At 40.1% G+C, this 26,057-nt stretch overlaps 1 protein-coding gene across 4 annotated transcripts in view; it reads left to right on the forward strand.

Annotated features, from left to right (window-relative positions):
* Nucleotides 1–26,057, forward strand: part of ARHGAP24 (Rho GTPase activating protein 24) — a 430,833-nt gene that overhangs the window by 190,692 nt on the left and 214,084 nt on the right. For all 4 annotated transcript variants that reach the window (XM_050945142.1, XM_050945139.1, XM_050945143.1 and 1 more), the window contains exon 3: nucleotides 21,661–21,748. In XM_050945142.1, coding sequence (XP_050801099.1) covers nucleotides 21,661–21,748 — 88 coding nt within the window. The remainder of the gene's footprint in view (nucleotides 1–21,660; nucleotides 21,749–26,057) is intronic.

Here is a 26,057-nt window from a genome sequence, read left to right on the forward strand (position 1 = left end):
AGCCTTCTTTTGTCTTGTACATTGCATAATACAACAGGTGCCCAGGACAGATTGGAATAATAATGAGTATCACAAATCCAAAAAAGCATGACAGTTCCTATACTGTTAGACTATATTAGACTATTTAAATAGAAACTGTAGCTGCCTCAAGCCATTTAAAGATGGACAAGAATCCCATAACTATGTTATGCTTACCATTCTATTGAATGGCACTTGTATTTAAATGGCTACAGGCTAGACATATCTTAGGTCTTGAATAAAAGCTGAGAAACAAACAGCATGTCAGTGAAGATGAACTGATGAGGAAGGTGTGCTGAATATCAAGCAAGTGGCTGAGCTTCCATTGGTACGTTTGAAAGCTTTGATATAGCCACTCATATTGATTCGCTATGATATAGACATTTATGTTGAAGAGTCATCTCTCCAACATCTGCATTCTTTTTAGTGCTAGCTGCTTGTTTTGTACTCTTTGCATAGCTGAAGACGTGAGCCTTTGTTTTATTACTCAAGAGGAAGGTCATTACATTACAGTATAAATTTGTGTTCCAAGATAGAAATCTACTCAGTCCCCTAAAGTGGAACAAAATCTTATCAGCAAATCATTTTTTAAAAAAAACCATAGAAACCCTCCCACTAAGGATAATCAGAACAAACTCTTCTTCTGAGAAGGGAAACGGGCTGTTTAGAGACAGAATTTTTTACTTCATGTTAAAGAAAGTAGTCTTTGGTTTCGTAATACAAATCTGTTCAGAAATGGGCTGATGCAGCTGTTCATAGGAAGTGAATTTTTTCTCTGGGTTTGAGTTACTGAATATAATATTTGTGCATGGTGTGTTCTTCAATGAAGGGACCTGTCTTACTCTATGTTCTGCATAGGACCTCACACTCTTTTGGGGTGCTGAGTAAATAATAATGAAGACACACACCAATCTGTTCAGCAATGGCCTTTGTTCCATGCAAGTAGATGGTTTTAGATGTTCTGTAGAGCCTATCAGGTGTCCCATCCTACCACAGCAATAACTTTCAGCACAAAACAGAAGACACGGGGACATAATAGAACACTTTTATTGTATGAACGTTATGGCACAGGAACTAGTGACATATATACCTGTGGGTTAGCCAGAGAAATACTGGTAGTGTGTGTCACAGGATAGCTAACCTTTTAAGAGGAGTTGGGGCTGAGCCCAGACTGTGACTTATTAGCAAGTAGCAACCTCTCAGTTGTGTCTTTGGGGAAAAGGGTCAGATGGTGCCAGAGGAGTGAAAGGGTAAGGTTAAGGGCCCAGAAGGGCTGAGCGGGGTGAGGAATAAGCTCTGTGAATTGTAGCCCATGTGAAACAGAGTAATTATTTTTATTTTGGCAGTTTGCTTAAAATTTTCTCTTGAGCCAATACATTGTGCCCAGAGGCAAGCACCTGAGACAGATTTTTGTGTCGTATTGATCTGTCCTGGGCTGATGAGACAGCCCAACAGCTTACAGTGGGATGTAGGAAAGCTCTTAAGATTGCTTTCCTTGGAGACTTCTGAAAAAGGTTGAAGTGAATATCAGAACTTTTTGCATTAGAAGCAAGTATTGATCTGAGCCATTAAGTACTTTCCCTAATGTATACCTGATTTCCTTCCTTTCCCCCCAAAAAACAAATACACCCTCAAACAATCATTCACTTACTCTGGGGTAGTTGGATATTTTGCAAACACTGTCAGGAATTCTCCTTGTTGTGACTCTGTTGGTACTAGTAAACCTTTTGAATGGGATAAAAGCAGCAGCAAATCTCAGAGGCCGGGAGGAAATTATCCTGTAATCTGTATCACTTTCAAATTACCCAACAAAACAGGAGTCCATTCAGAATAGTTGTTTCTGGTCATACAAAGCAAAAACAGACTCCAAGTCTGAGTAACAAAATTTGAAAGTAAATCAAATCCAGCCATTCAAAGTTGTGCTTAATTCCACTGCGTGAGCACAGTTGAAACAATGCCACACTTTCTGTTACAGGTGAACAGAAATGCTTTTAAAAAAAATTCAACATCCCTTCTCACCTTGTTTCACATCCTGGCAGGTCTCACGTCGTCACAACAAAGTAACAATGGATACCCTGAATGTTGGAAACATTAGTTAGCCTTGAGCATTTCATTCCATCACAAGCAGCTTAACTCTGCTTGCTGTTTACTTCATTCAATAACAATCTGAAGCTACCTCTGTTTTATCCTGGTCTATATGCTTGCATATCCCTAGCTAGTGTTTGTGATGCAGCACAGTTAGAACCAATGTTCATATGCTATTCATATGTGATTGTTTGCTTTACTCTGAATATCTAACTAACCTCCTTTATAGCCAATAGTTGGATTGAGTTACTCTATTTACTTTCCATGTTTTGTAGGGCCATCTTCCTCTGCCAAGTAAAATGTGATCAGGCTTGTTCCAAAATTGAAATAGAAAACTAATGAAAAGAATACCAAAGTTATAAATAATTGATGATAATTTTAAAATTGATGGTAACATTTTTACAGCATAATTTGATTGATATGGCAGTTATCACAGCAGCCTTGAACAGGATGCTCTTGTGAGCAAGGTAATTTATCTCACTAAATCTATTCCTGCATAAATATTTTAGAATGAAAGGCATAATAAATCTGTCTACAGCATACACACAGTAGGGCTGCCAGACTTGCCACCTGTTTAGGATTTTAATGAACTATTCTGTATTCAGCACAAAAAAAGTCAAATTAATGCTGTCATTTTTCTTTGCTGCAGCTCTACTTATTTCAGGAGCTCTGAGAAATCATTTAGCAAAAGCTTCTAAATGGGGCAACTCTGATCTTTCAATTAGAGTTGCAGCAAACTGGTGAAGAAGGCCACCCAAGTTTTCTGCAGCTCAGCTAGGAGTTGCTACAGCTCAGCTACAAACGTGGGCTTTCTTCTACAAGCCTGAGTACACCCATGAAGACCAACCAGCTCTTTACCAGGAGCCTAAGAAGGCCAAAGGTCATATCACTTGAGCCGCAAGATACTCGAGCTGCTCTGCAACCTCGAGCTGCTGAAATGGAAGGTGACGTGTGGAATAAGGTCTCTGTCTCTGTAAGAAGAGTTCAAAGCTGGACTAGGATGCTCTAGGTGTCAGTGGGAAAAACTTAGACGTATGGGGGAATACACTGAGTACTATAAGGCAGAGTAGACTGCACTTATGGTGAAATCCATTCCAGTGCAGAAGACCCCCATGAGGCCACATGGCTTAAGCCCACACTGAAGAGGTAAGAATGAGGCAAAAGGCCTTGGAGGCCCTGAATGCCAGAATGTGAAATTCTCCTTGTGCAGCGGGCCTGCACAAAGAGCATGCATCAGTCACTTGCCTCTGGTAAGTTTTTAGGAATGGTGTGGAGAGCTGAATGCTATGACCAACTGCCAAGTGGCAGTATCCATGCACAACTACACCTTGGAGTGTCTTCTTCCATTTACACATATCAGTATTGTGCAACAAGGAAAAGGGGTTCAATAAATTCTTCTAGGGCCCATCTTTTTTCTCTTCTGAGCAACAGCGGCTGCACGGTGCCTCCCATCAGCTCAGCATGTCTTCCTCTACCTCAGTCCAGTGGAGGGTTTTGTTTCGACTTACCTGATGGTTTAAACAAGCAGCTGCTTATGACTCCATTATGTAGCTATTATGTTTAAGCTACAGAGTCTTCTCAGAAGAATGGGAAGCCACAAAGGAGGGGGAAGAAGCCAGAGCAGTAAGGAGCTAGAATAGTCAAGAGGGAGCAAGGAAGGAAAGTGAGAGGAAGGGTGTGAGGAATATAGAAGGACTGTTCCACTGCCCTCCAGAGAATCAAGGGGACCAATTGTTTTAAAAAAATAAATCCTTCTGCACAAACTATGAAACAGAGAAAATGGGGAGGGAGGGAAGCTGAAAACGGGGGACAATGAGGGAATGTGGCAATGTGACAATTTGTTTTTATTGCTAAAAATAGAAAGGGAAAATGTTATAATTTGCAAATGACATTAGTAAATCTCGCATTTTGAGTGGCCGCTATTGGCCAGTTTCTCATGACTAACTGTGTTAGGCACCAGTTACAACAAAGGTGGTTCATGCAGGGGAACAAAAATGGTTCATCTGATTGACACTACTGCAGGGTTTGGCTGTGCAAGAGGAATCCTCGCTTGGCCATTTAAGGCAGCTTTAGTTGTGCATTGCATCACTGATCATTCTGGTGCATCCAGTGATTTTAATAATTGGATAATATTACTAAAATAACATTGTATAAAAGATAATTGATGAATGAAAGTTGGTTATTTTAATACAGAGTGGCATGAGTTATCTAATTAAGGAATAATTATAATAAAAAAGGAGTAAGGACTTGAGATTTGGCCCTTAAACTGTGGCTAATATGAAATGACTGCTGTTTTTTGACTGGCCTAGTGTAAGAAACTGTGCATTTAAATCAAAGTGGATAGGCAAGTGGTGACTCCCCAGAACTTGAAGCAACCATTTTGCCAGAAAGCTCTTGGAATCTCTCTTTGAGCTCAGTTGTGGGATATGAAATTCCTTCATGTATCCTCCTCCTAATTTTACTTTCAACAATATCTAGTCCAACATTTAATGAGTTACTTTCTTTAGCTTGCTCTGCCATAACCACTGAGTTATCTCCCTCTGCTGCTTCTTAATGTCAAGACTTTAATTTCTGCAGCTGTCATTTGAGACTTGAATTATATAAATGTGTGGTCAATACTTGAAATTCTTTATCTGCTCCAGAGTATCAAATATTTGGGCAATAATTTCACGGCTTTTAGTTATCCATTTTAAAGTCTCTTTAAACTCAAGATTTCTCTCTTGGAATGAGGCCTTTAAAATTGTGGAGGCAGGAGTCTTCTTTCTTATATATGGTATGTTTAAATGACAATGTTTGCTGTTTTAATGGCCCTTTCTTTCTTGGTAGTCATTTAAGAAAGAGGGATGAATTAGCTCTCGCCAATAACTTGTTAATTTATTATAAACAAGATCTATATTAAGTACAGTTCAGCTGAGACATATCTGTCTTCCCTCGTAGTTCAGCAGTTCCACACCCCCAAAACCATTGTTGTCCATTGAACAAAACATAATGTGCAGTATGACATCTAATTTTAATGAGCATTTTCATGCACACAGATCTGTGTGAAAGCTGGAGAATAAGCTTTGCTCCAACTCATTAGTCTTTAAATACAGTGCTGTGTTCATGTTGATGTGTAATTCTTTCTCTGTTCCTTTTGCATTCAGGGAACAGTAGGGAACCATTCTTGTAAGTAAATTAACCCCTGCAAATTAATTCCATAGATGGTAGCAAGACTCTAATTTTTTTCATTATAAAGTGCCTGTAGAATCTCCGAAATACTGAGTCCAAACCCTGTAATCTTGAACTTCTGCATACAGAATTATTAATTTTTGCTCTATCCCTGCTCATGACATCTCTCAAGTCAGTCTTTCTGCTGCTCCGCTTACCTATCCAACATCTCCTCCTCCCTCAACCACTTCTTCTCATCAATGTGCGTGTAATATATATATACGCACACACCTATATCTCTCCCAGTGACTTACCCTATCTCCTACCCCTGAATTTCCAGATAAAAAATTCAGAATTAAGGGGATACACCTGGCAATTAGTGTTTAATGTGAAGAGGCTCCCTTCTTTTAAACCCGGGGTTAACCAAACTCATAAAGGGGAGCTTTGACTGATTAGTTTAAAAAATTAGTCTAATTGTCCTTAATGTGAGCAGATAAACACCTAGGCCTTGTTTAACAGAGATCCCCCTCCCCAAAATTCTATTCCGGTGGAAAAAAATAGTATGTGATTGCATAAAGACTGAGTCATAATGCATACATGCAAAGGGTGCCTTCATTCTGGCATTATCTTATTTTTGAGTGCTCGATTTTGCAACCATTAATAATGTTTTTCTTTAGATGTGGCTTAATGTGATTTGTAACGTGGGCAGCTTTCAGGAGCAAGGTTCTAGGACAGCGGTTCTCAAACTGTGGGTCAGGACTGCCAGGGCTGGCTTAGACTTGCTGGGGCCCAGGGCCGAAGCCTAAGCCTGAGCCGCACCACGCAAGGCCGAAGCCTAAGGGTTTCAGCCCTGCGTGTTGGGACTCAGGTTACAGGCCCCCTGCCTGAGGCTGAAGTTTTCCACCCCTACCCCCAACCCAAGTCAGTGGGGCTGGGGCGGGCTCAGGCTTCAGTCCCCTGTGCTGGTGTCGTGTAGTAATTTGTATTGTCAGAAGGGGGTCATGGTGCAATGACGTTTGAGAAAATCCTGCTCTAGGGTTTATAGTTCCATTCTGCAGACTTTCTTGCACTGCTTTGTACCAAAGATGTGATTTAAAAAAAAAAACCAAACAGGTTTAGTTAAATCAGTGCAGCTTTGAACGTGAGCCTTCTTAAAACCATTTAAACCCAGCTTATATCAGTTTAGCTTACTCCTGTGAATTTACAGGGCCAACCTGAAACAACATAACCCCTTTTAAACCCACAGAAGTTTGTCCACACACAAAATTGTACTGATTTAACTGAACTGGTTTAAATTAAACCAGTGCAAGCTGGTGTGTAGACAAACTCTTCAAAATGTTTAGTATTAGATATGGTGCAGTGTCTGTACATTTGCTTTCATTATAAAATATCCAGCAATGAGACAGAAAATCCCTCAAGTACATAGGGAGGAAAAAATCTTCATTAGAAAACAATCTACCCCTTGAACTGAAGAGAAGAAGAATGTTCAGTTTTAAAATACCAGCAAAGATCAGAAGGCAGAACATTTGCCCTGTTTGGTTCAAAATTACCAGGAGTGACCGTGCAAGGCTGTAACTATTAGATTGTAATTTTGTTGCTATGCAATCACTGCTAAATTATTTGATGGATTATAACAGCAGGAAACAAAGTAAATGACTGTAGAATGTTTTAAAATCAACTGTTGTTAGTTAATGTTAATGTAATGCATGTAATGTAGTGATAATGACTGGCACGAACAGTCAGATCTAATAGGCATAATGGTTGCTCCAGGTTGAAACCTAATCCCATGAAATGTCTGCATGCTTTTGTCACACCTACTGATATCTGAGATTCTCTCAGTAGAGGCTGACCTCTGGTAGATTATTCTGTTTTTGGCAGCCAGGGAGTCAGAGAGTCATTTTGCTTTCACAACATGTAATATTGTTCATAAACTGCATAATTGTAAGCAAGACTGGTGTAAAACAAAGCTCAGAAAACTGATAATCTGGGTTCTGTTTTCAGCTCTGCAACAGATTTGCATTGTGATTTAGACCTGTCACTTAGCCAGTCTGTACCTCAGTTTTTCCTTCAGTAAATGCAGAATAACAATGCTCCCCTAAAGGAGACGAAATTGATAAATGTCACGCTCTCACAATAAGCTAATGAGATCTATGATTACAATGTTTAACTATGGATTCCTAAAGTTAGGCACCTAAATTGCAAGTGTAATTTCTCAGAGGTGCTGCACGTTTGCAGCTGCCACTGACTTTGTTGGGATCTGGGAAGATGTGGTGGATCTGAAAATAGGAGGTTGGATGTTCAGAAGTGCTTAGCCCTGACTGCTCCCATGGAGGTCAATGTGAATTTTATCATTGAGCAAACTTGGAGCTGAATTTGTCCAGTGTTTAGCCATTTTGCAAATCCCACCCTGTTTTAGACTCCTCAGTTCAGTCAACCATATTTGAATAGGGATCATTCACTAGCACATGCACTGTAGTTTTTGCTACCATACCAGCAGAGAAAACTCTGTGCTATTATGGTTAACCAAATTCCAAGTAAGGATGAAGAAAAAAGTATCTACATGAAGCAAAACTCATAGTTTTTCTGAAACTGTACAGAACTTTAATAAAATCTCCCACGGAGGTTTCAAATCAGGTAGGGAAAAATATATTTTAAGACAGCAGCTCTACTGTAAAGTGGAAAGAAAAGTCGATAATATAGAAATGGTACAAATGATTAAGAAGGCTGGGGAGAATAGAAGAAGTGAAAACTGCTGGCTACTTGATTTAGATCTTCTCTTCAAATGATATTCTGTAAGGGAAAAAAGAATGAATAGCTAAACTTATATAGACTAGCTAAGGTCTGTGAAATGCTGTTATCTGAGATAATAAAGATGTGGCTTCATGACAATACATTCAGACTCTTCCCATGGAATTCGGAATACAGTTGAAGTGATTCTTTATTTCTAGAGCTGCCAGTAAGTGTCTTAAAACGCATTAAGACTAGCCACTTGTGCAGATGGAACCATGGAGAGCATACCATATGAGTTGTTTTTTTCTGGATGTGTGATAATTGATGTATCATTAAAGTTTGACTAAAGTATTAAAGCTTAGGACACTTGATCAAAGCAGCACCTCTGCCAAAGAGAGTCTAAAATCCTAGTTAAGACATTAGCCTGTACAAAAACATATTTATTCATAAATATATTCCTTAATAGGAGTAAAGGGAAACCAGATATTCCTTCAAGATGCTGCAAAAAGAACAAATAACTATTGATGTTAGTCATGTGTCCTCAGTCCCATAGAACAGAAAAATTCAGCATAATCTATGATGCTTCTTTATGTTACTTGCCAAAGCATCTTCATAACCTTTGTCTGACCTGTGCATTTAGATTGCTGTTGGATTTGCCAGCTTTGGTTGGATGAATTCCTGGAGGTTTCATCACATGGCAGCATCTTTAATTAAAGATTAATCTTTAATTCCTGGAGACTCCAGGACAATCCTGGAGTATCAGCAACCCTAATTGCTGTTTGTGGCATGGATTGTTTTACTATGTGTACGTATCATGACTACTGCAGTAAGGCCCTGATCCTGATTGGTGCCTTTGGATGCTACTGAAGTACAAATAAATAATAATGGCATACTCTAAAACTATAGGGCCCGATGCTGCAATCCTTACTCTCTCACTATCATTTATTTGGAAAGTAGTTGTATTGAAGTCAGTAGTGAATAAATGCTGCTCAATCTAACAGTTGCATAATCAGGCCCATAATTTTATAGCACTTTGATACAAACTGCATCTCAAAGTGTTTTACAGTGTTCAGTAATACAGTTACAAAATGAAAATAACAGAGGAAGGGAGAAGTTAAGAAATATTGAGCGCAGAAAGAAAATATACGGAGTTTCATAAGGAGACAAACTCAATGGCTAATCAGCTTCCCTGGGGAAAATCTGTTTGGTCTTGAACACTTGATGACAAATAGGTCTAGTGCAGGGAATGAAGATCAAACAGGGCTTGAATGGTGTGTTCAGGTATCAGAAACTTAACGGGATATGACAGGTGAACAAATTACACAGCTGATGCACCAATCTTACTGTGCTGAACAGAAAGTACAAGATGAAAAATACTCTGTCATCTGACTGTCATGAGACGCTTATGCGGTAGATATTCTTGCTCTTGTTGCTTGCTCAGTATGATATGCATATGCAGAAGAATGCCTTGAGTGTTACAGGGGATTAGAGAAGGATACAGTGTGTCTTGGAGAGTACAATTGGGATATTGCAGCTGTGAGTTCATACTGTCAAATTAAGTTTCTAATCCAAACTTGCCTGGTTTCCTTAAATCCACTTCCCATAGAACAAAATATTTTATCAGTCACTTAATTTACTGAGAAGCAATTTTCCTGTGTTAGAGGCTTCTAATATGTAATGTTCTCATTTCTAGGAAAAAATTATTCGGCTACCATTTCAGTGTCACTTGGTTTGTAGAAATGATGTGCTGCCAAGATATTAACCAGGGATTTTCCCGCCCACCCCTCTCCTGTTGATGGCTTTGGGGTCTGATTAAAAACTAGGTCACAAATTCTTAAGTTAACCAGACCTTCCTGCCTGCTGGGATGTATTCTATGCGCTATAGAGGTCAGTTTGGTAGTAGATCTCCTTTGAGTGGCTTAGGGGAGATGAGCATTGAACGGGGTTCTAGTTTTATCCCAGAACAAGCTCTTCAAACTCCAGGGTGGGGCTGAGCAATCTCCGAGAAAGTAGAAAGTCAGGATGCAGAACCCCGATGAGTGCAGTAGCTTTGTTCCATTTTCTCTCTTCCTTCAAGTGCACACTGCTAGAGCTGTTGATGGGACTATGTGCGTTATCCCCCGTGTGCTTGCCACAAGAACATGTATGTAAATAGTGACCCAAATTTGGCACTTGGGGCAGAGGGGAGGGTCAAGAGAGTGGCACAGGGTGTGTGGAGGGAACACAGAATTTAGCCCATAGTGTATGTGTTTCATGAGATTTTCTCTCTTCCCCCATGCTGCTGCTTTTTTCAGCGGTGGAATGAGAGTCCAATAACATGAGAGACGGTGTCAGACTTTTGAACCCACAGTGTTCAAATGAGCTTGAAATTAGGCAAAATACATTTTTCCCTTTCTTGATAGCCTCTCAAAGCAATCATTCTGCCCCCTCCTGCTACCACACCCGCACCCTCCCTGGAAATCTATTCTAGGTTTTTATGAGCAAGATGAATACCCTTCTTAGGTCTGAGATTTTTTTCCCAAGTAGTTGTTCTCTCTCTCTCACCTCCATTAGCAGAGGGTCAAGGGGGAAAAATGGATGCTTAAGTTTTTGAAACTTCAGAAGCTTGTACAACACTTCAAGCACTTTGGAAAATTCATGGTTTATCCAAGCACTAAAGAAAGATCATATATTATACACATGGGCACACCAGTGCAACTGAGCAATGAGACTGAAGGCAAGTTGTCATCAACACTATTATTCACTGTAGTTCAGTCGTATGCCACAGTGGGGGATGGGCTTTCTTTAGTCTACAGATTTATTCTCTGATTGCCTGAATGCTCATATGAAACTTTCTGATAGATGGTAAGACACCATCAAGTGTTCACTCTCTGATACTCTTGGTATGCTATATAAATAGTTACAGAACTTATCAAAAGGGGAAGTAAATGTCATCCAGATTTGTGTGAAACCAGACAGAATGGGAAGTGAAAAAAAGTCCTTAGTTTCATTTTCTTTAAAACTTTCCCCCTCAGACTAAAGAAGCCAGGTGCATGTTGCACAAACAAAGCTATATTTAAAAATAACTTTTTCTCTTTGATATCTGTTTGTTTCCAACAACAGATCTGTGGACAGACCGCAAAATAACCCAAATTACCATTCAAGTGCATCTTTTTTTTATGAAGCTCAGTAATTGCCTTGTATGCCTTGTTTCCATCTGGGATCCTTTAATATAAATAAAAACAACGAGTCCTTGTGGCACCTTAGAGACTAACAAATTTATTTGGGCATAAGCTTTAATGGGCTATAAACCACTTCATCAAATGCATGGAGTGAAAAAAAGTAGGCAGGTATACATATACAGCACATGAAAACAGGGAAAACTTACTTTTTGTTGTGCTAACGAGGCCAATCTTCAGCACTACAAAAAGTAATTTTCTCTCTGTTGATATTCACCCCTTCTTGTCAACTGTTGGGAATTGGCCACATCCACCCTAGTTGAATTGGCCTCGTTAGCACTGACTCCCCACTTCATAAGGCAACTCCTATCTTTTCATGTGCTGTATATTTATACCTGCCTACTTTTTTTCACTCCATGCATCTGAGGAAGTGGGTTATAGCCCATGAAAGCTTATACCCAAATAAATGTGTTAGTCTCCAACTTGCCACAAGGACTCCTCCTTGTTTTTGCTGATACAGACTAACATGGCTACAACTCTGAAACCTTTAATATAAAGGGAGATGTCACTTAAACATGGATGTAGGCTTCAAGCTGCAGGAGGAGATGAACTTGCAACAGATATGGATTATAAATATTATGACTGTCTTGTTCTGGTTTTAGTCATTATTTTCTCTAATTTGTCAGAGACATGTCATTGAAAATATAGAAAATAAGCATTAAAGGCTCTTTTACATCCAATAATCAAAAGGTATGATGTACTATAAATAAAACTGTTTGTCACCTATGCTAATGATAAACTGGGAAGTTAAATATATATTTCACCAATTCCCTCATCTGTAGTTTTATTTTATTTTATAATTCTGTAGATTAGATCAGCTTGGTTTTGCATATGATACATTTGATTATTTTAAAAAATATATATTTAATTATTTCTCTTGGGTATCTTTTACGCATGCATTTATTCATGCTCCTGATCCAGTGTCCAATGAATGACATTTATTCCAAAACCTATATCCAGTGTTATGTATTTTCTATGTAGAGTGAGTTTAAAAAAAACAGTTTCAAATGGAAATGTGAATCAGGCATGAAAATGCTCCTTGTCTTAAATTTTATTTATTATACGTGTCACCAACTGCTTGCAGCCAAGGTTACAAAATGATTTCCATTATAACTTCATATTTCTGATTGCTTATAACTTTCAGAAAAGTTCCCCTTTGTGCTGCAACTTTCCATGCTTGGTGTCTGCAAGGTAATTTTTGTTTTGTTTTGTATTATTCTTTTGAAATGTTGAGATGGTTTTGGTTAGCCACTTCTGACTTATAAAAGGGTGATAAAAATATACATTTTCCTATTCTTAATCTTTTTTTCTCCTCAGATAACTCAAGAACGTGTGAACTTGGAGAGTTCCAACTTACCATGGAAATAATCTTTTTGGAAATGCTAGGGTTAAAATGTTGATTTTGAGTTAATGAAGTGTTGTGACTGTTTTAAAAAATGCTGTTTGGCGCATCAGCAATGGAAAATCTCTTCCCAATACATACTTATATTGTGCAACTGTCCAAAGGCCTGATTGTGACATGCCCCAAACTCTTGTCATAGGTCTGGATAGAATGTAATCAGTACACATGTGCATACACAGCATGTAAGTGTAGTTTTCCCAAATTGCTAGGACATTGTAACTGAACTAGCTAATGAGCAGGCACTTGGTTTCCTTTTCCTCTTTATTCCTTTAAAAATAATCCTAGGAAATAAAATGCAAGACCTGTATTAATGCAATGCTAAAGCTGCACAATTACAGTTAAATCAAGCAATGTGAAAGCTTAAGTTCCCCAGTGACATTAACTTGGCCACGCTGTGCATATCTTGTATTTTCTGTTTTTTAAAAAAATAACTCTGCAGATTGTGCCCATATTCCAGTCTGTGCGCACAGTTCAAATAAGTAGGACTTTTGCCAGGAAATAAGACAGGAGTTTAGAGGGAGAAAATATTTTTCTGCCTTCAACTTCAGGCCAGGGTGTGTAGCACTTGCGTAAGTTCACTACAGCCACTGCTGAAGGTGTTTACTGCAGCAGCCTCCATTGCTTGCTATAGAGCTCAAACGTACACTTGAGTTTGGGCCCCTGGCTCTATGTAGGGGTGGACTTATGGCCATGTCCCCTACTTACCACCACTGATCAGAAGGTTAGTTAAAGAAGCAGCAGCAAGTGTATGTTCCATAGTACACAAGAAATGTGAAGCATTCCCTCCGTACCCTCTCCATGGCTTATCTTATCTATGCTATCCCAGGGCATTCAACTCCAAACGTGGCCATTCTACAAATAGGAGAATTTTGCCCCTTGAAATATATTATTTATCATGTTTAATGCATGCTCTGAGATACAGACAATGGTGCAATGTAGATAAGTTAATGGTTCTATAGGAGCCTTAACTTTCTCATTTGAAGGCTTTTATTCCCCACTGTATTTTACAGTTAATGTGGATTATCTGAGTGTGTTTTTAACTGAAAAGTTTTAAAAGTGGTTGCCACAAAAAACCCTGAAGAAATGAGAATCACAACTTTTGTCCTATCAAGGCTACGTCTATACTTACAGCTGCATGAGAGTACAGGCACAAGAAGTGCTGCTACAAGCTGCCATGAAAAACTGGCTGTGTCAACACTTGTCTCCTTGGTGCATAGCTACATGCCACAGTGAAAGGCTGAGATGCTGGGGAAAGGCTCTGGCAGCTCCCTGCTCCCCACCCTTCACTGCAGTGAGGAAAGAATCCAGCAGTGGGAGGCAGCTGGGAAAGGCACTGGCAGCGGGAAACTACGCTGCCTGTAGACATGAGGCATGTAGCATGAGAGGCATTGCTTGGGTGTATAGAGAGCCTGTGTAGACTGCATATCCCCTTCGGTGTGTAGAGAGCCATTGTAGACTACATATCCCCCCCTATAGATCCCTACTCTACACACTATGTCTACACTGATATTTATTCCGTGTTAGCTGGAAGTGCAGTGTCTGTTACCCTGCATGCAGGGATGAAAGTAAGGCAGTACAGGCCGGTATGGCATATTGGTAAAAAGTGGCTGCCAGTACCGGCCCATACAGCTGACTTTAAAGGGCTGTCGTGGCAGCGCTTTAACGTCATTGCACCTTTTGCAAACCCCCTCTTCCCCCGGCCACCGACAGGTGGAGGGAGGGCAAAAGGAGCAGCAGCCCCAGGCCCTTTAAATTCTTCTGCCTGAGGCCCTACCCCTTCCAGGGTGGGTGGGGAAACAGAGCCAGCCCCATACTGGTAGGAATTCAATTTTACTTTCACCTCATCTGCATGGCACCCTAAGTGTAGGCACATCCTACATGTGGAATTCATAGATGCCAGGTCCAGAAGGGACCATCCTGATTATCTAGTCTGGCCTCTTATTGCTTAATGTTCAATGAATAATTCTGTAAAGCCATATTAATGGTAAGGAAACTGTGGAAAACAATCCACAAGGTTTTGGTTTTTTTCCCCAGCAGAACAAATTTGCTTGTAGAAAGGTGACAAAAACCCTTCTCTCTCTTTTCTGGGATAGCAACCAGAGGTGTCATGAAGTAATTATTAGCATATAGGAAAAGTAGGCTTAAATACACCAGGGAGGAAAAATACCTTTCTGAAAAATTGTTTTGTATAAGTTTGATCCTGTGAGGTGCTGAGATTGACTTAGTTGCACCTGAGGACACTCAGCATTTCTAGGAAGTGCCCAGGGTCTCTCAGGATTGGGGATTAAGTTTGGCATTGGGCTTTGCCATATAAAGCCCAATGCCTGAACAAACTCAGTATATATTTTAACAAATGTTATAATGTACCTTCTCTTATTGAGGCCAACTTCAGAGCTCCAGCTGATTTCAATGAGAGAAAGATTGATCCCAATGTGTATAGCTAGATATTAACTGCATAAGGCTCTCAAAGCTAGTGGGAAATATTTTTGAAAAACGGCCTTTTGTTCAAAAACAAATTTTTTTGTAATAACATTTACATGTTTAGTTTAGGTGCCCCCCTCTGTTTCCCCTTGTCACTTCCTTTTCCCTTTTCAGGGGCAAAATGGGGAAGCCAAAATCTCTAATTTTTTTATTAATCTTTTTTACGAGCTTTTGAATAAAATTGTTCCTTTTCAAAATCCACAGAACAAAAATTATATTTGCAAAAATAAAAAAAATCACTTTTGACCAGCTGCAGTTATTATACATGTATTGAGCTTAATCCTTCAATCCTTACTCAGATATAGAAAACCCTTTATGGAAATGTACATGGATTGGATTGATTTAATGGAAGAAAATTTTAACAAGACACTCACCTCAAGAGATCTGTGTAGCTGTGGAAATAAAAAATAAGATCAAACCAGATCTCTGGGCCCTAACAGGAATTAAAAAAGAAAAAAAGAGAAAAAATATATATAATGTTCTTGTGAACAGAGTAAGCAATTGTCAAAGAGTAAACAGTTCAGAATCTTTCAGAAATATAGGAAGAAGGCAATTGAAAAAATGACAGAGGTTTGAAGAAAACCTCCCACTGGAATTTTGCCTGAACAAGGACTGAGTAAAACCTGCCAGATTAGACATGCTATATACATTTATTTAGATGAAAAGGTGGGAAATTAGATGATGTAAAAGGTGATGAGTTCTGCTCCTAGAACTTATTTTTAAGACTTAAATTCTGGTATACTTACTCATGCTGAGTATTGCTGTGCGGTTTTGTTCCATTAACTGAAATGGGTCTTCTTGTAGTACTGGGTACTGCTCTGTGTGGATAAGGGTATCAGAAATTTGCCCCTAGGTGAATAAATGCAGTAATGAGGTAAGTTAGCAGGTGTGAGGATAAACTCCTTTCCATAAATCAGTTCCTTTAATCTTTCATGGATCCAGCTAAAGCAAGTGTTTTTTGTTTAATGTAATGTGGTGATCTATGGTTGAATAAGATGAACAGTTAAACAGCCTTTTCCTTAGTCTCCTGTGATGCGGTGCCCCACGGGTAGAGAATCGTAGGCTAACAAGTATCAGAATCGTAGGCTAACAAGTCAATCTAGAGTCAGACTTACGCTGCAGCTCCTTTTGGAAACAGTTTTGGGGCAACGTGCTGTTTATTAATTCTTCCTTTTCTTTTTTTCTGATTTCTCTGACAAGCTTCCAGACTCTTCTGTCTGTCGTTATCCTTGCCTTCACAGGAACATTGTCAGATTTTTTGTCTTCTGTTGTGAAAATGACACACTCCTCATTGCGGATGTTACCACAGTGTATCACTGCTTACTTTTGTCTTGTTTTTAATAACTGAAAACACTGATTTCAACTAGAGATTGGCATGTCATGGGCTATCTCAGTTGTGATAACTGTGGGTTATTAGTGTTGGGTTTTTTTCTAGTGGCTTAATTTCTATGGCTATGGTGATGCAGGGTGCATTGATACTATGGTGTAGAGCTTGGTTAGAGATATGTCCTCTATTTTCCACTACTATTTCTACTTGCATTAAGGAGAGATAAAAAGTAAAAAATTTACACTGTTTTAAAAATGAATAGTGAATTTATAAAACTAAAAGGAATATATAGTTAAACAACAGCAGAGCAGGAAAGGGAAAGGTGTAGGAAAAATGAAGTAGAAAGATTTACCTAGTGAGAGTTATTTCTGTGATCTCGCACATTCACACACACCACTTCACTGTACCAGGATATTCCTGGAAGAAGAGAAGCTCAAATATGTGGTTATGGTTGGCCAAGTTCCTACACTTGAACTAAAAATAAATCATAACAGTGACACTTCAAAGAAATGTGTTGAGGGTAATAATAAAAAGACGAGAGGGGGGAATAAAAGGTGGTGATTGGAGTGAAAGTAGGGGCAGGACAGAACATTCAAATCAAAGAAGGAAATATGTCTTAAAGTGAGTTTTAGAGGACTAAATATACATGCATATACAAAAAAAGATGTTTTTTCAAACAAGCTGTAGCTTGGCCTTCTTTAGTGAACATACAGATTTATGTACACAAACACCTGCACGTGTATTTTTCAGGCCCTAAAACATACATGGACAAAAGTAGTTTAGCATCTGCATGCTCAAATGGCTGAATAAATACTCGATTGCCCCTTTCAAAAAATTAACCTGGAACTACCACTTGAGCATGCTATTTCCATGCAACTGCAAAGAAAATAGCTTTTTAAAATTAATCCTTTGGTGGGTGGTACTTCCTGCACATTTGGAGATCTAGGAAACAATGATGAGCATTACCAATCAATAGTAGCATAATGTAATCTGAATGAAGGATTTAAATAGTTAATTTAGAGAGCAAAAATCTAGTGTAGATTGTGAAGACCATCAAATGTCCCTACACCAGAGGTGGGCAAACTACGGCCTGCGGGCCACATCCGGCCTGCAGGACCATCCTGCCCTGCCCCTGAGCTCCTGGCCTGGGAGGCTAGCCCCTGGCCCCTCCCCTGCTGTTCCTCCTCCCTTGCAGACTCAGCTCACTCTGCCGCTGGCGCAGAGCTCTAGGTAGTGGGGCTGTGAGCTCCTGGGGCAGCGCAGCTACACAGCCCAGCCTGACCCAGTGCCCTGAGCTGCGTGGTGGTGACAGCAGCAACAGCATGGCCCGTCTCCAGTCAGGCGGCATGGCTGTAGTGCCTCCAGCCACTGCTGGTCCAGGCAGTGCGGTAAGGGGACAGGGAGCAGGGGGAGTTGGACAGAGGAGTTTGGGTGGTGGTCAGGGGGCGGGGATGTGGATGGTGCTCGAGGTGGTCAGGGGGGGAACGGGGTTGAATGGGAGCAGAGGTCCTGGGGGGGCCATCAGGAATGAGAGGAGGGGTTGGATGGGGGTCTAGGGGCGGTCAGGGGACAGGGAGAGGGAGTGCGTGGATGGGGCAGAGGTCGCTGGGGTTCCATCAGGGAACAGGAGGGATTGGACGGGGCATGAGTCTGGGGGGGGGGCAGATAGGAGGTGGGGGCTGGGCCATACCCGCCTCCCCTAACCCACCCTCCATACAGTTTATGAAACCCAGTGCAGCCCTCAGGCCAAAAAGTTTGCCCACCCCTGCCCTACACCATTTGTAGGGCTCTGCGAGGAACTTTAGAGACAGACTGGAGTTCAAATATGTTCAGCATTAATAGCCAGCCCTTAGAACAAAGATTAGGTAACAATCCAGGGCAGCTCAAGAAAAGTTTGACTTTTGCTATAAATATTAAAATTGCCAGAAGCATAACTAGGTTGGTCTTTAAAATGTGGTTAGGGAAATGAACAGATGGGGAGGGGTAATGAAGCCACAAAAGAGCTGCCAAATCTCTGAGCAAAAAGAACTACCAACAAATTATTTTCCAAGCCAATTCAAAGATAGACTCAGAGACTCGGATTGAGAGATGGTAAGGACTTGCCATGTGGAAAGTTTCAGGTTGCAATATTGAATCATTTTTTTAGATACTTGTATGCCAAATAGCTTTATTTCTTTCATCCTAGCATAACATAAGGAACAGAATTTGCTCAAACCTTCCCTTTACATGGACCTTTATTGTCGTTTGTGTTCCAGTAGTGCTAAGAGATGCCGAATGAGATTGAGGAATTGGACAAACACGTTATAGCCAATCCCAGCCTGGAAGAGTTTACAATCTATATAGACAAGACAGGCAACAGGTGGGAGAAAGGAAGTATTATTACACAAGTAGTAGTAAGTGATTTGTATTAAGATTAAATATTACTACACAAGGTAGATTAAGTGATTTACCCTGTGCCACGCAGGAAGGCTGTAGCTGAGCCAGGAACTGAACCCAGATCTCCTGAGACTTATTCCATGTAAATGCAGTTACCTCAGTATAAGAGTAGCGTGAATGAGATAAGGGACAGACTTCTAGTGTAACCTTAATTACAGTCAAATATTTGCTGTCAAGCAATAATTGTTACAACTAGGACTGTTGTTGTTTATAATGCACTGGCTAATAAGTATGTGTACCTCTGTCCCTATTAAATAAAAATGTAGGTCTGCTCATGTGATTGATCTTAATGTGCCACTGCAGCTGAAAAAGTCTTTGCATCATGTATTAAAGGCTTGTGCTTCTAGAACTCCGTTTGGGGAGGTGCTGAGTACAGTCCTGCCAGGTGCTGAGCTCACTCATCTCCCACTGTCTTCACTGAGAGTTGAGAGAGTTCAACACCTTGCAGTGCTCTTGGAGCAGAAGGACTTGAGTCCATCTTGAATTGGTGAAGGCCTGCATGGGTTTGGTGTGGGGCATGATAACGAACGGAGAACTCTGAGTGGCCATGGATCCTGCAGGAACTTGCACTCTGTTAGTTCAGTCAAAGTTCCATAAGGATTTTCAGCCCACACGTTTAGTGAAGGTATTTAGTGTGCAAGAGATCTAAAAACAGCAGGGTGGCTGTTAACTTGAGATGATTTCCTTATGTTCCCTTCGTTAGAGTCGCAATTATGTTAGAGAGAATTTTTGCTAATTATGTATTTCCTGGCTCTACTCTGTCTGTTTCACCCCAGATGTTAAATTGTAGTCTCTGCAGTATGTGTGCATGTGTATATAATATAATCATGCAGTTGACTTCATGACAGTCACTGTGATTCTAAGTTCTCTTCAATTGTGAACAATGGAAAATGGACTCCAGTTATTTAGATGTGTGAATTACATAAGTCATCTCTCACCTACTTCGAGGATAGGGCCAAGCCCTGCTGTAGCAATTGTAGAGTATTGGGAATTAGGCATGTATCTCCCATTAATTGAGATTATTCATCTAATTCTCTTCATTCTGCTCTGAAAATTTACCCCTGATGTCCAACTCATCATAGTTTAATTGTAACTTGCCTGGAAGCTTGGGAGGATATGACATCGTATGAAAATGAAAAAAAAGAAGTCTTATAGGAAGGAATGATGTATCTGTCAGATATAGGTGTCAAGGGAAAAGATCTCAATGATGGTTTCACTTAAGTACATCTCACAAACTCTTTTTAATGTTGTGATATCAAGGTAAACAGGAGACTGGTTTTGATAATCTTTTTGGGTTGAATATTTAGTTTAGAATCCCAGACACTACCTGAAGGGTATAAAATATGTAATAAAGATTTTCAGCATATGTCACAGAGATTGTCCCCATTATGCAGCTGAAGTGGGCAGGATGGGAAGGCTGACTGTGAAGACAGGATTCAAAGGATTCCCCGGAAAGGGGAGGAACAAGAAGAGAGTTATTAATTATTGGTCAGGATGGAAGAGGGAGGTGGAGAGCAGAGAAATGTACCTGCAGAAAGTGCTGTGAAAACCAATTCTTTCCCACCATTTGTTACAGAATTGTGCTCTAGAATCAAAGATTTTTCATTTTTTTTAAATGTTTCTAGCTCTAATGGTTATGAAGATCAATTTAAAAATGTGAAGCTTGTGTAATTAATACAGTGTTGTCCTGCTGTGTTTGCAGAAAGTGACGCAATAGCTCTAAGAAGCATGAACTTTCCCATTCATCTGCATGGGATCTTATCTCTATTGATAAATTTAAATTCAACATTGTTAATTATTCTGATGATTTTAGAAGTAACATCTAACTATTGAGATTATCTCATAATCTACAACTGCCTCTCAGACCTTCCCATGTGCCTTATGCCTAATTGTCCCCTGCACAGCTGCCCAAACTTCCAGCAACCCCCTATGATGCAGTTATGGGTTGTCAATCCAGAAACTGCCAGTGTATTAAAAACAGAAAATATGGGAACATTAGAAAGTGATTTTGAATTTCATATAAGAGAAATCACAGGAGAAATAACATTTGTTCATATTAAAATATTTTTTAATCCAGATTTTAATTTAAATATGCTGCAAGATCTCCAAACTGCAATACCAGAGTGCTGCAGAATCCAGAGATCCTGCAGATTTCAGTTTCAGATTACCATGGAGAATCCAGGGCTTTATATATTGAGTTCAGTTCAGGCAGTTGTTCATGGTTCAGCTGGCTGGAGTTTCTATGTTTGTATAATTGTCTGGTCATGCTGGAAGAAGCCCCGATTGCAGTTTTAATTAGGTCACAACTTTATTCTTAAATATCTGGGAGTATGTGGCAGATAAACTGGTACAGTGCTGGTAGTTCCATTCCCCTTTCCATATACTTGGGGCTGCTACCGTCCTCATCCTGGTCTCAGCCAACCCATTGCTGGGACCCAGCCACATCTCCCCCCAGCCACCCATGCCAGGGCTAAAAGGGAGCCCACAAAGGAAGGGTGGTTTAACTCCTCGCTGTACCAGTCATAGGAACTCTTAACCTCCTTTCTCGGGTCCTTTAAAGAATGCCTCCTTTTAATCCTGTACCAATCCATTTTGTCTGATCACTGTATCCATTCCTTATGGGAGTACCTGCACTGAACATCCATCATAAGGAGGCACCAGCAGTTAGCTTGGCTGACCCCTCCCCATACCTAGCCAGGTTCCCAGACATTTACTGATGCCTTCTTTAATAATTTTCATATACCAAAGTTTGAGAGAAAAGTCAATAATATTGTAAGAGCAAGACAGCAGTTCTGATCCTGTTTGTTGATTTTTAGGGTGCCATTTTCCTGCCTGGAAACAGAGTAATTGAGCATCCTGGCAATGAAGAAAGCCCAGGGAAGTTCCTCTTTGAAGTTATTCCAGGTACGATATTCTATTCCCCATAAAAATGTCTTGAAAATTTTGTTCCTATTGACTAATGACTGGTTTTATGCAGCCTGAACAGAGGCAGAAGATGATTAATGTTCCTATGTAAGAGAAAAAAATTGTTAATTTTGCTAATGATGTAGTCTTTCATATATTCATTCACCCCTGGGCTGCGAAGGAAAATCATGATTTCTTCTTTGTCAATATACAGTACAATTGGTCTGCAGTCAGGGCTCTGGGCACTGTGTGAAATGGACTGCTGGAAGGATAAGCATATTTGGCAATGCTTTTGTGACACTGAATGTCACAAAGTGAGGTAGAGCATTCTGTGGTACCATAAATGCAAAATGATTTAACAGCCGGTTTGGTGTAGTGCCGTCTGCTAGCATGGCTAACAGTATTAAGGATCCTTCATTGTGACTAGCGATGCATGAACCTGCTCTTACACAATTAAGGACCATTATTTTGAAACTGTTCTGGCCCTTTTAAAAAAAGTTGAGGGTGGTCAGGTAAAGGAGCACCTCCCTTGTCATTGAGTGCTACTGTTCATTCCACCCATGAGCTGGCTGGCCTTTCTGCCTTCCCAAACCCTAGTCATCCTGCAATTTACTAGATGCACCTTGCCATTTTCACTCTGTAATCCCTCTCCATGGCTTCCAACTCACTCCCCATCCACACTTAAAAAAAAAAAATTGTTGTTGTTGTTGTGGGGTCTAAATGCATCTGAACTAAGCTCAAGTACCTTCACTTTGAATTCTTATGACGCCTGAGTTTAATGTTCCACCAGGCATTCTGGGGCACAGAACATGCAAAAATTGAAAGCCTTTTAGCACAGAAGCAGCTCAGGCCGTAATTCATCTTGGTAGACTCAAAGGCCATGTCTACATCTAAAATTTTGCAGCGCTGGTTGTTAAAGCTGTATTAGTACAGCTGTATAGGGCCAGCGCTGCAGAGTGGCCACACTTACAGCAACCAGCGCTGCAAGTGGTGTTAGATGTGGCCACACTGCAGCGCTGTTGGGCGGCTTCAAGGGAGGTTCGGGGAACGCGAGAGCAAACTGCGGCGAAGCTGGTCTCCTTTCCCGGTTTGCTCTCGCGTTCCCCGAACCCCGAGCAAGCAGGTCTCCTTCCCTGCGGTTTGCAGGGTGGTTCCGGGAAACGCGAGAGCAAACTGCGGCGAAGCTGGTCTCCTTTCCCGGTTTGCTCTCGCGTTCCCGGAACCACCCAGCAAACCGCAGGGAAGGAGACCTGCTTGCTCGGGGTTCGGGGAACGCGAGAGCAAACCGGGGAAGGAGACCAGCTTGATTACCAGAGGCTTCCTCAGGTATGCTGGGATACCTGCTTATTCCACGGAGGTCAAGAAAAGCGCTGGTAAGTGTCTATATTTGATTACCAGCGCTGGATCACCAGCGCTGGATCCTCTACACCCGAGACAAAACGGGAGTACGGCCAGCGCTGCAAACAGGGAGTTGCAGCGCTGGTGGTGCCCTGCAGATGTGTACACCTCCTAAGTTGCAGCGCTGTAACTCCCTCACCAGCGCTGCAACTTTCTGATGTAGACAAGCCCAAAGAGTTCAATCTATTTTTAGCTTTAACAAAGAGAAGGTTAAGGGGTGACTTCATTACCGTCTATAAGTATTTACATGGGGAATACATATTTAATAATGGGCTTTTTAATCTAATGCTATCCAATGGCTGGAAGCTGAAACTACATAAATTCAGAAGAAAATAAGGCATGAATTTTTAACAGTGAGAGCAATTAATCACTGGCACAATTTACCAAGGGTGCTGGTGGACTCTTCATTACTGATGATTTTTAAATCAAGACTGGATTTTTTTTCTAAAAGATCTACTAGAAAACTAACATAAAACATTAGACTTTTTTTTTTTACCAGCTTCAACTGATAAACTATTATTCATTGAAAAATGATTTTTGATCTAACCAAACATTATAAAGGACAGTTTTAATTTTTTTTTTATAAAACAGGAAAACAAAACCCTCAGAACTCTCTGTTTAAGGAAAAATTACTGAAGATAGATTTCAGAAGCCCCAAAAATCTAATTTTAATTGAAAAACTGAAAATTTAAGAGAAAAACTTTCTCCTGAAAATTGTCATCTTTTCTTCAATGAGTTCGATTATAAATGAAGAATCTATTTCTACAGGCTGGCAAGGGTGACCAGGAAAGATAGGTTGAAGTGATGGTGGTGATGGTTGCTATTTTAAAATACATGGGAGCACTCATACTACAGCAATGGTGCAAGGAGGGGACAAGTAAGTAGCATGTGAGGAGGAGATGATGATAAGTAATTTATTATTGTTGCTGTCTGTCCTCCCTGAAGTTTCTGCTGGAGGGAAGTGGCTTTAATTCCTACTGCAAGCTCCACTGGAAGATGTTGTTGAGAGGAAGTGCTAAATCAGGTTATCCACAACCTTCCCTGGCTCTGATGCCTCCCTTGCCATCGCACCATGTATGCACAACTTGGGAAAGAGGCTTTGCTGAAGCTAGTGCTATGAATGTTGTGACTCCTATGACACTTAAATCTGCCCATTTACACACTCTGGCTCTAGGGCCTTTTTGGTGTCTGATGTAGCTTTGGCACAAAGGCAGTGGGATGTTTTCTTCCCCACATTTGAAATGTAAGGAACTGTAGGCTCAGAAACACTTTTGTAAAACAGTTGGGACAGCTGTAGGCCACTGCTCAGCTGGCCAGTGAAGGAATCTATGACTAATGTTAATTGACGCAGCTGAACTGCGGAAAGGTTAGTCAGATGCATTTTTTTATTAGTTTCCCTAAGGGAAAATAACTGCAATAAACCAGTATCTAGTTCTCCTTATTAAACTTTCTTGTTTTTGTTTATTGTTTGGCTTTTTGCTCTATAGAATTTGCACTATGGAACCATGTTCCAGATGTGGAGGCTTTGAATTAGTATTAGAGATGATTCCTTTGCTGATTTGGGCTCTGTAACACTGACCACTTTTAATGAAACAGGTACTGATCTGGCTTTTTTTCCTCTAAAAAACCCACAGCAATGCAGTCACTTAATGGTTTCGTATTATTATAGACAGCCTACAAAAATGTCATGTTTCATCCTGAGTTTATCAGAGCACCACAATGTTTTAGCTAACAATTTAAAAAAATGTTCCTCTCTGTGGTTTGAAAATTACTTGCTGATTTCAGAAACATTGGCAAATAAATTATTTACTTCCAGGATGAGATTTACATGCCAAGTTTCAGCTTAGAATGAACTTTCATGGCTGCATTACAAAGCTCTGAGCAATGTAGCTCGTAATCAGAATGCTTGCCATCACATAACTAACAGGCAGTGCTAACATAGAAAGCAATCTGTCGCTTGAGTTCTCAAAGTACAATTTCATTATACTATCTTTTTCTGTAGCCAAGAAAACAAAAAGCAGCTGGGCCAAACTTGGCAAACTTGGGTGCCTTCAATGGAAGCTGTAAATTTCGCATCCTCTCAGAAAATCAGGCAGTTTTCTTAGCTGGCTAAGTATGGGATTGGATAACCAAATTAGGACATTTTGCTGTTGATGTTTATGTATAGAAGCTACAAGACAAACAACAAGTATAGAAAAGATTGAATTTCATAATCTTTATGATGTCCAATGAGTGAAGTGAATATACAAATGGTAATGCCATCTGACATACAGTATTTGAAAAATGTTTCCTATTTCATCACATTTGATCAAAACTGAAAAAGGAAATGGGGTAATTATTCTACCGATATTTGCACATATCGAGTAGCCACATGCTCATGTCAGTGACTCTGTAGACAGAGAGTTTTTTTACTTAATGTCTTGTTTGTTCTCTGAGATCAAACTTAAAATGTGCATAGAAAAATTACATTCATATTAACCAGGTATACAAGTGACTATATTAATATATCTTATAATTATTTTTAGGCTTCATAATCAGATTTCAGGATTGAAAAATTACTAACTGAACTGAAATCTTCAGCAGTTTAAATATTCTTTTTTATAGGTTTGTGAAGCATCAGAAATGGAGACAAAACCAAAACCTTAAAACAGAAACCATAAGTGAGGAGAAAAATCAATTGTTCAAGATTGTCTTTAATTAACACTGCCCGTTGCTTCCCCACCCCCATATACTTGTATCATCTAATTTTAATGTGTTTGATTAATTATAAACTTTCAAGTTCTCCCTGTTCAGTTATAGGAGTCAGTCAAACTACACAGTGATAGGTTTTCCTTGATAACATACAATGGTTGCCACTAAAGGGTTGAAATTGGCCAATAGACTCCACATAGTTGCCACAGCAGCAAAGAAT

The sequence above is a fragment of the Gopherus flavomarginatus genome, chromosome 3 (genome assembly GCF_025201925.1).
Source record: "Gopherus flavomarginatus isolate rGopFla2 chromosome 3, rGopFla2.mat.asm, whole genome shotgun sequence".
Classification (NCBI taxonomy): Eukaryota; Metazoa; Chordata; order Testudines; family Testudinidae; genus Gopherus; species Gopherus flavomarginatus.